Source organism: Ochlerotatus camptorhynchus, unplaced genomic scaffold (genome assembly GCF_037179485.1).
Source record: "Ochlerotatus camptorhynchus isolate MF236.1 unplaced genomic scaffold, CSIRO-AGI_Acam_v1.1 ptg000380l, whole genome shotgun sequence".
Classification (NCBI taxonomy): domain Eukaryota; kingdom Metazoa; phylum Arthropoda; class Insecta; order Diptera; family Culicidae; genus Ochlerotatus; species Ochlerotatus camptorhynchus.
This window is the reverse complement of record NW_027040868.1, coordinates 290,953-306,410: the sequence shown is the minus strand read 5'-3', so window position 1 is coordinate 306,410 and position 15,458 is coordinate 290,953. Positions and strand designations below refer to the sequence as shown.

At 37.7% G+C, this 15,458-nt stretch overlaps 2 protein-coding genes across 4 annotated transcripts in view; one reads left to right on the top strand and one right to left on the bottom strand.

Moving 5' to 3' along the window:
- Wbp2 (WW domain binding protein 2) overlaps positions 1-11,016 on the top strand; it is an 86,088-nt gene extending 75,072 nt beyond the window's left edge. Inside the window, exons 1-7 of one of the 3 annotated variants that reach the window (XM_065232990.1) lie at positions 2,240-2,351; positions 5,438-5,612; positions 5,844-5,978; positions 10,049-10,286; positions 10,317-10,496; positions 10,559-10,644; positions 10,717-11,015. In XM_065232990.1, the coding sequence (XP_065089062.1) occupies positions 2,296-2,351; positions 5,438-5,612; positions 5,844-5,978; positions 10,049-10,286; positions 10,317-10,496; positions 10,559-10,644; positions 10,717-10,761 (915 nt within the window). In that variant the 5' untranslated portion in view covers positions 2,240-2,295 and the 3' untranslated portion in view covers positions 10,762-11,015. Of the gene's footprint in view, positions 1-2,239; positions 2,352-5,437; positions 5,613-5,843; positions 5,979-10,048; positions 10,497-10,558; positions 10,645-10,716 lie in introns of those variants that run through there. The other 2 variants (XM_065232989.1, XM_065232988.1) reach the window with 2 other exon arrangements.
- Ent3 (equilibrative nucleoside transporter 3) overlaps positions 1-15,458 on the bottom strand; it is a 45,076-nt gene that overhangs the window by 19,021 nt on the left and 10,597 nt on the right. The gene's annotated exons all lie outside the window — the stretch shown is intronic.

Here is a 15,458-nt window from a genome sequence, read left to right as displayed (position 1 = left end):
CCTAACTGACTACCATAATCATTACCATTAAAGTTCTCAAACCATAAGTTAAAAGGTTCTAATATAGTTCTCTTTCCGAAAATGTATGGAGAAAACAAGAATTTGGAATGGTAATGGTTCTTAACGACCCATTATTTTTAAGGTCCGCTTCCTAAAAACCATAATACATAAGGTTAAAACTTTATCACACAAACGTTCATGTAAGGTTCCATAACCATTTCAGTTAAAGTTTAGCAGGGATTATAAACAATTTTTAACCATTTTAGGTAAGGTCAATTTATGTTTCGCGTTTATACGGGTAGGTAAAAGCGAGGGGCAATTCACTGCTCTCAAAAATGAATCAAAAATACGTGAATGAAAAAAATACACAAAAATTCATCATAACTCGTCATTACTCAAAAAAATGCAAAAAAATACAAAATTCGGAAAAATACACAAATATTCGACGAATAATAAAAATACACGATAATTCGTCATTTGCACGAAAAATTCGAAATATGTACAATCAAAATGCTGAATTCGGACAAAATGCGTAAATTTATTATTTTATATTTTAATCCGAGCTCGAATCACAAAACAATGCATTAATGAATAGGATTTCACCCATTTTTAAGAAAAGTGCCTTAGTTCGTTTATTAAATAAAAAAACATTAATGAGTAGTTGTGACCCAAAAATAAGTAACGAAGGCGTAACAGACTTGGTAACAGATGCTTATTTATGCGTAATGAGCGAGGTAAGGGGCTGTTCATGAACTATGGGGGGGGGAGGGGTTAGTTGGCAATTATCCACGGCCCATACACATTTTTAAAGTTTTGTATGGACAATTGTCAACGTAGGTATCGTAGAATCCCAAAAATCTGTCTACGTAACTAATGTCAAGCCCCTAATGAGTTTATGAGTTAAGCCTCTTTTCTTTAAATTGGGTGAAATTCTACTCATCAGTGGGTATTTCAAAGTTAGCGTGTGCTGTGCATTTGTCAAACAAAACGTCAACATTGTGAGTTTGATCCGTTTGATTATCGGTTCGAGTGGTAAACATAAACACTGAATTGACAGAATACACTTATAACTGATTTTCAATACATTAATGCATAAAAATACACTTTTATTTTTCTAATACACAGAAAATTACATATATTCAAAAAGTGCAAAATAATACATTAATACGCAAAATACACGTTTATTCGATAAAAAATACTTCAATACGTTCATCAATACGTAAGCCTGTATCGAAAATACACAAGTGAATCGCCCCTCGGGTAAAAGTATACTGCCGCTGGGAACTTTTTTCTTTCCGTGTACATTTTCTTCGCGAATGACGTTCGAGTTTTTAACCAAAAAATACTATTTCTCTTTTACTGTGCATATTATTGTCTGATTCAAAACATCATAATAAAAACGGATTGTGTGGCTTCTGACCAAAGTTGCCAGAACTTTTTCTATAAAATCAGTATTATCCCCCTAATAAAAATTGTATGGTTAATTTGCAACGACGTGTTCTGGGTATCATCCAAACCATTTGTGGAATAGTTCAATGATTTGGGTTATCGTTCGTTTATGGTTATTTTTTATTAGGGCCGTTTCTCAGAAATCGGTATTTCGATTTATTTACCAAAATTAGCGGTGGTGGAGTGTGCATATATTTTAGGGACAGAGAATCCCTGTTAGGAGGGCGCAATACAGAATGGGTTGATTGATGGGTTGATGGGTTGATTGACAGTTGGACAATAAGTTTAGCTGACTGTTGGACAAATCTTAAAAAAATACCATAAACTAAAATTTTTATCAGGGAATGTATGTTTACTGCTGTTTTATTTTATTTATTTCACAGCTTCCTGACAACCAAAAGAAGTTATTTTTGTTATTCTGCTTATCTTTTGAATTTGATATTTGTAATATTGTAATTCAGCCGATTGAAATAATTGTGTAAAATGTAAAACGCTGTGTTAAATTTAAAACGATATTTTTCGGAAAGAAAAACAGTCAATCGATCCTCAATTAATAATCGGTATGGAGCTCAAAACCCTAATAAAAAATAACCATAAACGAACGATAACCCAAATAATTGAACTTTTCCACTAATGGTTTGGAAGATACCCAGAACACGTCGTTAAGCAAAATAACCATAACAATTTTATTAGGGAAATCTGAAACAATACCGATTTCTCGGTAGTTCTGGCAACGCTGCTTGTGACTCATTCCTTGAAAAATTGATAACAAGATCGGAAAATAGTCGGACAAAACAGTGAAATCCCCATTTTAAGTTGTGATTCGATTCCAATTCTCTGCGGAAAATGTCTCTGAACACGGCGCATGCAAATAACGGGGTGTTGATCCATGCAGGAGAAGGGTAAGTAGTTTTTTCTTGAACTTAGACTAATAAATTGCAATGGACAATATAGTCAATATATCCTTGTAAAAAGCATTGATTTCAAATTTTGGTCTTTCAACAAACAAAAAGAAAAGAAAAACAATTGTTTTCGTCAATTCATTTTCCCAATAAAACAATGGTAATGTGAACTTCAGAATCACAAAAATTGTGAAATGCAATTCAGATTACCATTGCTAGTCATCCAAAACATGCATACACAGGCATACATACACATAAGATGACGATGTTATCAGCTAAATCAGCAATGCTAAATAAACACGGTTATGGCTAATGATTATAAAGCTAGAGTGATGACAAAAGAAATTCTGTTCAAAATTAACTTTGCATTTTTAGATAGTTTATACTGGGTGCTCACTGTTCTGGCGGTGATCGGCGATGTGGCATTCATTAGTACGTTGCAAAATCATGTAGACCCCAGCTGCACGCCACATGACCTCGACTCAATTTTTCAACTTGTTGGTGGATGCCACACCGCCGCTATTCCACTTCAACACAACTCTAAGCAAACATTTTGTAGATCATCCAAACAGGGACGATATTACAAGTTAATCCGAGTTGGAGCTTACCACCATGAGTCTCGCGTTACAGTGTTAGCTTATCAGGTCACTGTTTACTTATGTATAACTTGATCTTTTTTTTAGGTCTTATTTCAAACTAACTTTTTTCACAAAGTTGTCAAAAATTAGGCACACTGGGGGGTAGTGGGACCATCGTATTGACAAATCAAAGTTGGCACTCGTGGAGAATATAAGAACTATGAGTGTGATGATGGTTTCAAAGTTTTACACGGTGAGGTATACGAGTGCAATCTTAAAATGCTTTTATTTTGCAAATGAAGCATTTTATCGAAGACAACAAATCATTGCCATAATCCAAGCGACAGATACAATGACGCTGCGCTTGAGTGAAGGTGGAAGCAACGCATAGAAAAATGAGCAAATACACAAACCCTTCTTCTGAGGATGTACTCTTTGCTATCAAATTCGTTCGAAGCATTTACCTTTGAGCGGCAGATGACGCGATTGTACCTGTCTCATAGCGTTCATATGATTTTTTTTTTTTATTATAGTCATTTTAACACTCTTGGGTCATTCGTGACTTGTCCGGGGGTGAGATTTGAACTCGTGACTTTGGCGTGAGAGGTATGGATGTTAACCACTACGCCGGGGTCGCCCCCGCGTTCGTATGAGAAAATGAAAGAGTTGCCAGTCTTCTTGATTTGTTGTCTTCGATTTTATTTTAATCTGGTTAATGCTACGTTAGTAGAAAACTTAAGGATTACTCAATAGACATATAATATAGAAAAAATAATATCTTTTCAGATTTTTAGGTGTATACATAGATGTCAGTTTTTAATTAAATAAAATGCTCCTGTTGCAAATAAAAGCATTTTAAGATTGCATTCGTATACCTCCCAGTGGAAAATTTTGAAACCATCATCACTTTCAAAGTTCTTCTATTTTCCACGAGTGCCAATATTTCCTTAATAATTCTTCAATATTTTTTTTATATTAATCCTCAAACAACAGTTTGTGGGCGAAAAATGATTTTCATAGTTTAAAAAAAAATACATTTTTAAGTGTCCAACTTGAAATTTTCACTAAGGGGCATAGTGAGCTTCCTATCCTTTAGCCTTGGATTTCTTATGGTTCGAAACAATATAATTGGCAGTGCTGTAAATTTTCATATCATCGATTGAAGATGAACCAATACAACCATTCAATCAATTCTGTGTAAACGAATTCTCACATGACCATAATTTGAAGCGCCCCTTTTTCATTCGAAGCTCATTGTCACTGTCAATTGAGTCACTCAGTATCATTTGATATACGACAGTGGAGTATGGAAGAAATCCAGCAAAATGGTCCCGAACAGGCAAGTCGACCCGATGTCGGATCAATGTAAGGTTATTTTAAGGTCGATGTCGACTCAATGTCGTGTTGTTGTCGGGTCAATTTTGAGTTTATGTCGGGTCAATGTCGGGTCAACATCGGGATGGGGTTTTATAGAAGTCAGGTTGGTGTCGGGTTGGCTTGGCTTTTTTGCCGGAATGTCGACCAGAGCTCCGTTTGTGTGTAGGTTACACTCAATTGAATGATATATAACGGCGCCGGTGGTGTAGTGGTAAGCGTGATTACCTCTCACCCCAGAAGGTCTGGGTTCAATCCCAGTCGGCGCCGCCGGGATGTTCTGAGGCATAACATCTCTGATCACGCCTTCCTTCGGATGGGAAGTAAAGCCGTTGGTCCCCGGTTCATGAGTTGATGGGTCGATAGGTAGGGTCCAGGTGTGGGAGCTGCCTTCCTGGCACGTCGGTAGCATTGGTGCTCAGCACGGAAAACAAGATCGACGGAAAAAACAAACCAAAGAAGAAAAAAAATTGAATGATATATAGCGTTTCTCAAATGAGAATGATCCATGCCTTCGTCAAATGACTAAGCAACTGATATCACCCATTCGGAGGAGGTCCCCTTTGATAGCGAAAAGCTACTTTTCTCATTTTCATCAAAAATGCTCAAATGATTTTGAGAATTTACAGCACTGATAATTGGTCATTATTCGTTGCAATGGTGATCTTGACCCTACTACCAATTAATTTGTTTCGAACAATTAGAGGTTTCTGACTGAAGTGCCGGATGTTTACTATGCTCCTCTTACTCCTATGTATTTTGTTATTTAAGTTTTAAATACTTTTGTTAATAACCCAAAATCACATTATCTTTTTTACCTAGTATATTTTTTTCAGAAAAGGATTTTTTTTTCTACAACTTTGTGTCAGACGTCATTTCTATTGGAAGTGAAGTTTTCCAGTTATGATTTGTTGAAAAATAACGAATACGCAACTTTGAAGTTTTTTGCGAGTTTCAAAATGACTGAATTTCAGCAAAAATGTGAATGATTGACCATAATAAAACAATTATGCAAAGTTTGACGTGGGACTGCTCAATAGTGAATGTGAAAATTTTGTTCTTCGCTTTGCTATGATCAAACAGTACTTCATATGTTCGTAGAAATACATCAAATTATATCCGTTTTTCCTTCAGCATTCTCATCTTCTGCGATAATGTAACAATGGAGTTTTCCGGCCAGGACGACCCCGCCTTCAAAGGCACCAAGCAAGGCCGCGTTTATCTCACAACGCATCGCATGATTTTCAACAACAAGAAGGCTAGCGATCCGATGCTATCATTTAGTTTTCCCTTCGTCACACTAAATGATGTAAGTATCAATCTATTTCGTGTTGTTTTGTTTTGTTCGCCAACCACGTCTGTTTCTTCGGCTTCGCATGTGCGTATGACACACCTCTTTGGTGACAGAGTGGTATTTCGTATAGTGTAAGTTTCGCTCGTCCATTATGTCTTCATATCATATGCACAAGGCGAATCTGAAGGCTAGCACAAAAATCATTTTCGATTGATCTTCTCACTTTTGTGCATTTGTCTCTATTAGGTCCAACTCGAGCAACCAGTCTTCGGAGCGAACTACATCAAAGGCAAGGTGCGAGCGCAAGAAAATGGTAATTGGACTGGAGAATCCAAATTTAAGCTGGTCTTCAAACACGGTGGAGCTATCGACTACGGACAAGTGAGTTGGACCCAGTGTTGTAATTGGTGTGTAAAAATTAGAGTAACCGATCGACGATATTACACACTTAGTTTTTTTTCTACCGAGCTCGGCTGTGCAAATCTCGGCAAAAATAAGTTTGATTGTGACATTTGATTGCTGAGTCTCGGATAATGCTTAGCTGAATATCAGAAAACAAATGAAATCTCAGTAAAACTTTTTGTTGCCGAGATTTGCACAGCCTTGCTCGGTAGAAAAAACTAAGTGTGTAGGTAAACAAGTATCTAGGTAGTGGACAGTGAACTTGAGCTTGCTTCAGAGTGTCAATGTCAACGAAAGCATGTAAAGGAGTAAGAAACTGTTGAGTTGTTTTAAGTGTGTCGAATACATAGTGTTCGTAACGTGCCTATGGTAGCTCGGGTGTTGCATATTTTGGCTGTTTCTATTCCAAAACGATATTTGAGAAACATCCGCAGCTTACACCATGAAAAATGCCAAATATTTTATAGGCACATCCTCAATATTGTGTACGTTACAATAAACTGGTTATTGTGGTTTATTGTACGTTGTGCGTTGACATTTATCAAACAGTACAGTAGAAAAAAACAAGATTCTAAAAGATAAAATTTTCTGTCGAAGGCATCGAAACGGCACGTAACTGGTAAAATCGTTTAATTTTTAAAACGGTAGGAAACTACAAATTATACCATGACATGCTCTATAACCATGAGGTTGAGGACGATTTAGGTTTAGATAAGTTAACAAAAAATGAATTTACAGCGATTTGAACTCGTGACTTTGGCGTGAGATTGATCAATGTTAACCACTACGCTGGGGCCGTCCCCAAACTATAATAGTTAAACATCCCATTGTACTTAACTCTACGCACTTGCAGCATGGCACTTGAATTTTTCCTATATTAAACAAATGCATCTCGAATAGCACCTATGCTTCTAATGTACACACATAATCTAGCTCGGTAAAATCTTCAACAGCCGATTACCTTGGCATTTACTTTTGCTGATATTTCTGCAAAATATCTGTTTGTTAGCTGATATATCAGCAAAATCATATTTGTTTGCTGAGTCTCGGCAATTGTTTTACTGAATCTCTACTACTACTCGGCTGTTGGAATCTCGGCGAAAAAATTTAAGTGTGTACACACTCAGAATTTATTGTCGTGTTCGGTAATTGTTCACCGAAATCTCTGCTGAACGTTCGGTAAAACTTTAAAGATAAAAATAATTCCATAACAGTTCGGTAAAAAGTGCAGAAGTCGCCGATAATTTCTAAGTGTATAAAGTATACATTTATTAAAGTTATTCTAAAACTTGTCAAAACACCGCACAGTAATGCGCGCCGCGCTTAAAATTGCACTCCGTTCGATGCGTACACACACTTGGTTTCGGTACCTTTTCCCGGCTCGACACCGATGTGAAAAAGACACCGTACCGAAGAGCTTGGTGCCGTGCTAAAGTTGTTCAGTGCGCTCTGTGCGGCACCGTTCTTCGTCTTCTTCTTCTTCTTCGCATTTCAAGCTTATTGCATATCGCATATTAGCTTATTGCGTGCTCTCAACTTAGTGTTCTAGATGCACTTCCACAGTTATTAATTGAGAGCGTTCGATGCCTGTACCATGTTTGCATTCTTATAATTGTGTGGCAAGTCCAATCATACTTCTATTATGCCCAGGGAAATCGAGAAATTTTCCAACCCGAAAAATTCCTAGACCGGATCGAGAATCGAACCCAGCCACCTCCAGCACGGTCTTGCTTTGTAGCTGCGCCTTTACCGACTGAGCTAAGGGAGGTCCGTGCGGCACCGTGCCTCTATCAATAGGCGTTGATAAGTGTGATGATTTTGTTTGTGTTTTTACGTAAGAAAGTGAAGGAGGGAAGAGTTTTTGTTTTTTTTTCACACACACGTAAAAATAGTGTCCAGACTCAGAGAAAGTCGTCAATGCAAATAAACTGACGGCTGCAGGATGAATGTCTATCTCTAAGTTTTGGCTACCAAGCATTGGTGAAAAAGAGACTTTCACACTATAGGAGACGTCAAAAGGTTACGTGAATATACGTCTCCGTCTCATATTAAATTTAATCCGTTTAGATGAAATGAAACTTTGGCGGTATTTTACTCTCTAACAACGATGTTTGAGAATTACACCAAGATATTGAGGGTTTTTAAATGGTGTAAATGATGATAGTTTTTTTTTTTTCATTTTCAACTGCTTGAATGAAATGGTTGATGGATCATACCATAATTAATTAAAATCATGCTTACGTTTCTTACCATTCAAACTAGAACTTCAAATAAATAGGACTTATTTAAATGTTCAATATTGCCTATAGCCTCATTTTCTTAAAATCAGTGGTTGACGAACGCACAAAGCTGCTCGACTTTTATAAACAATGCTCGCGTTACTTTTCAAACAGATTAATCTACATTGATCAATTCTCTTCCCCGACTCTCTCTCTCTCTCTCTCTCTTTTATTAATAACTTGGCTGCATTCATATTTTCCTCCCCTTGGCAAGTTTTTGCTCCGTGCTGCTGATGGGCGGGCTTAATTTCATGCTGTATAGTGGAGTGTTGGAGACGGTAGGTTTATGGCCGGCGTTGCTGGTTCATGCCGCAATAGAATGGCGCCATGGGCAGGCGTTGGAGATTACTAAGCTTCCCCTTTCTGATGAACCACTGTATGATCCAAAGATCTAGTCTGTCAGTGATAGTATCACCACAGACACACAGACATAACTCTTAGAAGGAAATTCTTCAAAAAATATCATCAAACGTATTTTGCATGCACACTAGCGCCATAGAGGTAACTCTAAGACCAGAAGGTCCCGAAGGAACGTGCTCAACTTTTTGGCTCAGCTCTAGTACTCTCTTCGGTCCCAAGCTAATCGATGCACCCCTCGAAACATAGGAAAATCCACGAACCCCTCATTTTATCTGTCAAACTTTCATAGCAAATCAAAACAAACATAGTGTAGTACTAGAATTCGACTAGTATGGGGTACGTTAATCGATTTGCGTGGGACCAATATGTGGAAATTGCGCAGCCATCCGTTGCTCGAGAGCGGGGGCTAACATGGACTTGCTTGTACAACTGCTGGAACGAGAAAGAGGTCGAGAAAGGAAGATGTGGTTTCACGTACCGATCGTTCGTTGTTGGCGCGTACCCGAAGTCGGTTGGACACGACGTTGGTTGATGGATGTCGAATCGAGAGCTGTCAAACGGTGGTAGCAGCGGGGGGATAGGACACCGCATTCCTGCTATCCCACACAATAGGCTAGTCAAGTAGTGAGCCAATTTAAAATCGTTAGTTTCCACGGGTTGCTAGCACCCTCTATCATGCACATTCCGAAGCATTGCTTAACAACCGGAGCATCCCTCGTTCATGCAATTTTTTCACTAGATGCTTTTCCCTCGTTCTGTCGACGCGTCAGTTGTGTTGAATAAAAACAAAACAGATGGAAGTCAGTGATGTCGGTTCTACGAAATTTTCCGTAGATCTATAGAATTGATTGAATTTTGCAGAAATATGGATCCTTAGGAGAAATTCACAGAAGCTCAGTATTTTTTAGGAACTTGTCTTGATTGTTAAGTTTGCTTTTTTTTGCTGGAAACAAGTTTTTAAACGTGATAATGACATTTTTGCATGCTGTATGGTACTGTCAAAAATGAGTAAACTGGTTTTGCTTCGATGAGTGGTATCTAACCAGATTCTGGGTAAATGGTTCTGATATCAATTTTCAGCCAAAAATTTCTACTTGATGCGAAAGTGGATCCGTGCGAAATAATTCACTTCTTTAAAACTCACGATCTAAAAAAAATGCTAGCGGAAATATTCTTTCCTGGAGGATTAAACTACTAAATTGTCTAGGGAATTTTCGTATTCTCGGCAATCTAAGCAGCTTTTTCTCGACGTAACGCATAAGTATAGGTAGTTTAAAAAATAAGTAGATAAATGTAACTCCTAGAAACGAATACTGATGAACGACCCATATGGAAATCTGGGTCCACTTTCCCCTATTTGAACCTATCTTATCCATTTTATGTTTTATCGACTCATTCTATTCCTCACAGGCTATGTTGAGAGCAGCTGCAATGGCTCAGCGTAACGCAGGTACTGCTCCTCCTCCACCTTATTCACCACCAGGTGGTGGATGGTATGCTGCACCTCCACCGGCCTATACACCAAATCCAAACAACTATGGTTGGGTCCCATCTACAACCGTGTTTCCTGATCAACCCGCACCGAATTCGATCTACATGCACGATAGTCCGCCTCCGTACCCCGGAATTATAACTGGACCGCCGCAAGGTTATCCACAACAAGGCTATCCACAACAAGGTTATCCACAACAAGGCTATCCGCAGCAAGCATACCCTCCCCAAAATGGTTCTCCATATCCACCTCAGCAGCCGGGTTACCCGATGCAAAATGGTACCCCAGGATACGGGTTCACAGGAGGGCCAGGATTCTCTGGTGCACCAGCTGGAGCTATGGGTTTTACCCAACCACCTCCAGCAAGTGGGTTGTACGTCAGATTGCCTTAATAGACGCATATGTAACCAACCGTTGTTTCGCTACAGATTCGAAAGAGGCTGAAGCCGCTCAAAGCGCTTACTACGACCCGAATCAACCACAAACAGCTTACGTTCCGCCTCCAGCCTATTACGTAAGATACAATACGCAGAACCAAAAGCATGCAATCTCCTTATTTCGTTTTCTATTTTTCTTTTTCTTCCAGGAACCGCCTCCAAGCTACAGTTCTCTAAATAAAAAAGATCAGTAATAGTGGGAAATATTTTTGCAGTATCTGAAATGTTATAGCCGTACTTTGCAAGTTTGCTTTTTATTAAATCACCAGTGTAAGCTATCACGTACCAAGAGGTTGCAAAATCCTCTTTTAATATATCTTTATCCTTTTACCTAGTAGAGTGTGTGTAATATATACTCTAAAACTAATTGGATTGGAAAACAGAACGCTAAATCCCGAATGGAAGACAATAGGTTTGTTGATCCGTTGAAAAGAAGAGAATTTATTCACATAAATCAATGTATAATCATACCATATTAACTTTGTAATGTATTGTATCGTTTAATAAAAAAAAAATATAGTAAATATTAAGCATTAGCTAAGGAGCGATTTATAAGCAAACGATGACACTCATGTAATAACAATCACCCTATCCTATGTTCAGACTACGGAGTTATAACATATTATAATAATTAGCGGCAAGAAAAATGTTATCAAGATAGACTTATAACTCTGTAGTCTGAACATATAGCATTCATGTTTTCGAACGAATCGAATACATCATACAAAGTTTTTTTTTGTCTTTGTATGACGTATCCGATTTGTTCGAAAACAGGAATAAAGGTGCATGTATATCTTGTAAACATACACCCATATTCTCATTTACGATCAAACCATATTTTCCATACAACAATATTTGTTTTGTATGAAAAATACATAGTTTGAGATGCTCAACGTCAAATATCAGACTTCCTAAATATCATACCTTCCTCAAAATTGACCTTTGCTCGCTTTCTACTCTCTAGACCTATACATACAATTTTCATCTCTCGGTCACAACGTCTGCTTATTTTAACTATGACTTTCCTACGAGATAAAGGTATCAAAATAATCGGAAACAAATGCGATGGATTTTTTGGAACGAGTTTCATTTTCTGGGACTTTTTAAGATGTCACGACGTTCCCCAAAAGAACAAAATTTTTGAAAAAAATTGCTGTTTCAGTCCCCGAGTTCGCGGAAAAAATGTTATCCTATCGCGAAGATGTCCGTCATGTGCAAGGAAAGCATAAAAAAATTCGAGTGCCCAAAGCATTTTCCTATATTGCCGTTATCTAATGCCTTGTTCAGACTGGAGAGTTATAACATGTTATAACGGTTGTCAACTAATTCCAACACAGAAACCACCATCAAGATAGCGCTATAACATCTTATAACTCTGTAGTCTGAACGTACTATAAACGATCAAACTGATCTTTAGGTAGGGTTAACTACCCCATTTCCGGCCTATTAAGCACAACCCGCACGCAGTTTAGCACCAAACGGAATGCTATTATTACTGATGGCTTCCAAATTTATTTACCTTTCCGTACGTACCGTAAGATTTGATAAAGAGAAAACAATCGTTGAGATATTGTCCAAAATCTAACACTGCTTCTTGACGCCAAACTCGGCCTACGGATTCTAAACTCGGCCTAACGCATTGAAACGCCACTGAATTCACTTCGGCCTATCGGATGAAGATAAAATTTGATTCGGTCGGAGCGCTTCTTTTGTTTTTGGGTATAATGGGTGCAAACTTTTATACCACGCGTTCTCATTGACTTCGTTCGGTAGCTTATTAACTGAAGTATCGTACCAAACGCATAATTGACTTGTTAACTCTGAAATCATGGATTTATTTGAAGTTTTCTGCTCGATAGGCCCACAATGGGCGATTCGGCCGAAGTAGTTCTCTACCCTATTAAGTAAATGAAAATAAGATTTTAAGTGATTTGTAATGAATTTTGCATAAGGGCCCATGCATTAATTATGTCACGCTAAATCGAGGAGAAATTTACCCCCCCCCCCCCCCTAATCGCCCATTTGGGCCTATCGAGCAGAAAACTTCAAATAAAATCCATGATTTCAGAGTTAACAAGTCAATTATGCGTTTGGTACGATACTTTAGTTAATAAGCTACCGAAAGAACTCAATGAGAAAGCGTGGTATGAATGTTTGCACCTATTATTCCCAAAAACAAAAGAAACGCTCCGACCGAATCAATTTTTATCATCATCCGATAGGCCGAAGTGAATTCAATGGCGTTTCAATGCGTTAGGCCGAGTTTAGAATCCGTAGGCCGAGTTTGGCGTCAAGAAGCAGTGTTAGACTTTTTACAATATATCAACGATTGGTTTCCATAATAAAAATTGTATGGTTAATTTGCTTAACGACGTGTTCTGGGTATCATCCAAACCATTTGTGGAATAGTTCAATGATTTGGGTTATCGTTCGTTTATGGTTATTTTTTATTAGGGTTCTCTTTATTGAATCTTACGGTACATTCGGAAAGGTAAATACATTTGGAAGCCATCAGTAATAATAACATTTCATTTGGTGCTAAACTGCACTAGATTAAGGTGTTTCCTCGTAGAGTCCGTTTTTCCATCACACCTCGCAATTTCAAGAGCACACATCTAATGATCTACGAGGTGTATATATCTGAAAATTTCAGGCATCCTTTGCTTCTCCGCAGCAAACAACAAGTAATAGTTTCAGCTACGTACATTCACAGAAACCTTATTATTTTAACATGTGAAATTGCGAAGTGTTACACGAAAGAGGACGCAACAGGGAATCACCTTAAGAAAGACTAAGTGCAGATTGTGCTTAATAGGCCGGAAATTGGGTAGTTAACCCTATGTTGTTGTTATTGTTCAGAATATTGTAAGCATCCACTATTCTTTGTTGCTATTCGGCTTATCCAATTGCTTGATTTGTATGATAAGCAATTTGTACACACTTAAATTTTTTCGCCGAGATTCCAACAGCCGAGTAGTTCTGCAATTTATTTTGCTGAGATGCACTTAAACAATTGCCGAGACTCAGCTAACAAATAACTATTTGCTGAGATATCAGCTAACAAACAGATATTTTGCAGAGATATCAGCAAAAGTAAATGCCGAGGTAATCGGCTGTTGGAGATTTTACCGAGCTAGATTAAGTGTGTAAGTTCTAACTTGATTCCGTTGATACGTGGACGTTGAATTATGAGGCAGACACTGAATTGTAGGTACAATACAATTTATAAAACCCAGTTTTTCTGACTAAGTGTTGAATTTCAGCTTTGAAGCACATCGATAAATAAAGCTCTCAAACCTTAGTTTTTTCCCGTCCACTATCAACAAAAACCCTAATAAAAAATGACCATAAACTAAAGATAACCCAAATGATAGAACTTTTCGACAAATGGTTTGGATGATCCCCGAACACGTCGTTGAGCAAAATAACCATAACAATTTTATTAGGGTTGTGCCGAGATGAGTGAAAAGAACTCACTTTTGGGCTCTTATTTCTTACCTTGTAGATTTGAGAAGTGGTTAAAGTTTAATTATCGATGGCTATATGAAAATTTCCGTGCTCTTGATTCGGTGCCAATGAACATACCAAGAGCAAATTTTCATTATGTCGTAAGTAACATTCGCACCAATCCGAGAAAAATAAAGTTTTGTTTTGATGACCGAAAAGTTATTCCTATTTCCAAGTAAACACATATAATCTCATAGTGATAGCAATGTTTCACATATTTAGCAGGGTTTTAATCATACAAATGCAAACCGCTAGCTTTCATGCTAAAAAATACTGGTTTTTGAGCCAAAAGTTATTATACGTCGTTTGGTGGCCCCTATTGGGTTGTTTAACTTCGAAAAATTTACCGATTTTTATACATCATCTGATAGAGCTTCGCTTTCTGAGCACAACCATATTTTTATCGATCCTGTAGACATTCATTTAGATTTTTAAATCAAGACTTAAATTTTTGATCGTTGACACTAAATCTATTCGTTGACAGCTCGCTCCCATACAAAGTCGCACCAAGGGGCGCTTAAATGGTGATTTTTGCTAATGTAATCGTATTTATTTAAAATAGTTCCAGTGTACCAAAAATAATGAAATTTAGAATTTAAGTTCCATTTTTAATGCAGATAACGAATATGAATTTATCTCAATACCCCTAAACAACCCAATTGTTACTTAAGTCAAAGTGTATTTAGCAGGATATTCGGGAGAATTATCAATTACGTCTCCTTACGTGCAGCCCATTCATCATTTTAGGACTACCGAAATCATCTTAGCAACAAACAGTTCGATTTATTCACTTTAATAATGAGAAAGCGAAACGACGAACGTACACTTTTCACGGGTTTCTCAGCGCTGTTACTTAAGTCAAACGGCATCTCCATAGAAATTGGGTGACTTAAGTAACATCGAAAACTATTTTGATCGGAAGGTGATTACGTCAAAAAGCAATTTGACTGGCAAATAAATTTAAAAATGGGATTTGATCCTATATTCGGACAGTTTATAGTGTAATAGCAGGAGAATCGATTGACACTGATAGCTCGACTTTGTTTACCTTTGTTACATTCGACGTAATGAAAATTTGCTCTTGATACCATCTAAAGCCCTACAGTAAAAGCACAGACAAACAGACATAACACTCGCAAGTTGTTCATCGAACAAGCATTTAACGGTCATTTTAAAAGTATCGTAGTTGGTAGTACCGCCACCTGTGTCGCTCATAGTCATTTCCCTTGAGTTTGACGTTTACACTACCGCCATCTGTTCAGCGTACTACCCACCACAGTGTACTCAACAGATGGTGGTAATGTTTTAGCGACGATGTTTTACAGTGATAAATATTCAATGTGTTATGTCTGTTTGTCTGTGGTAAAAGTATGGACGACTGTCA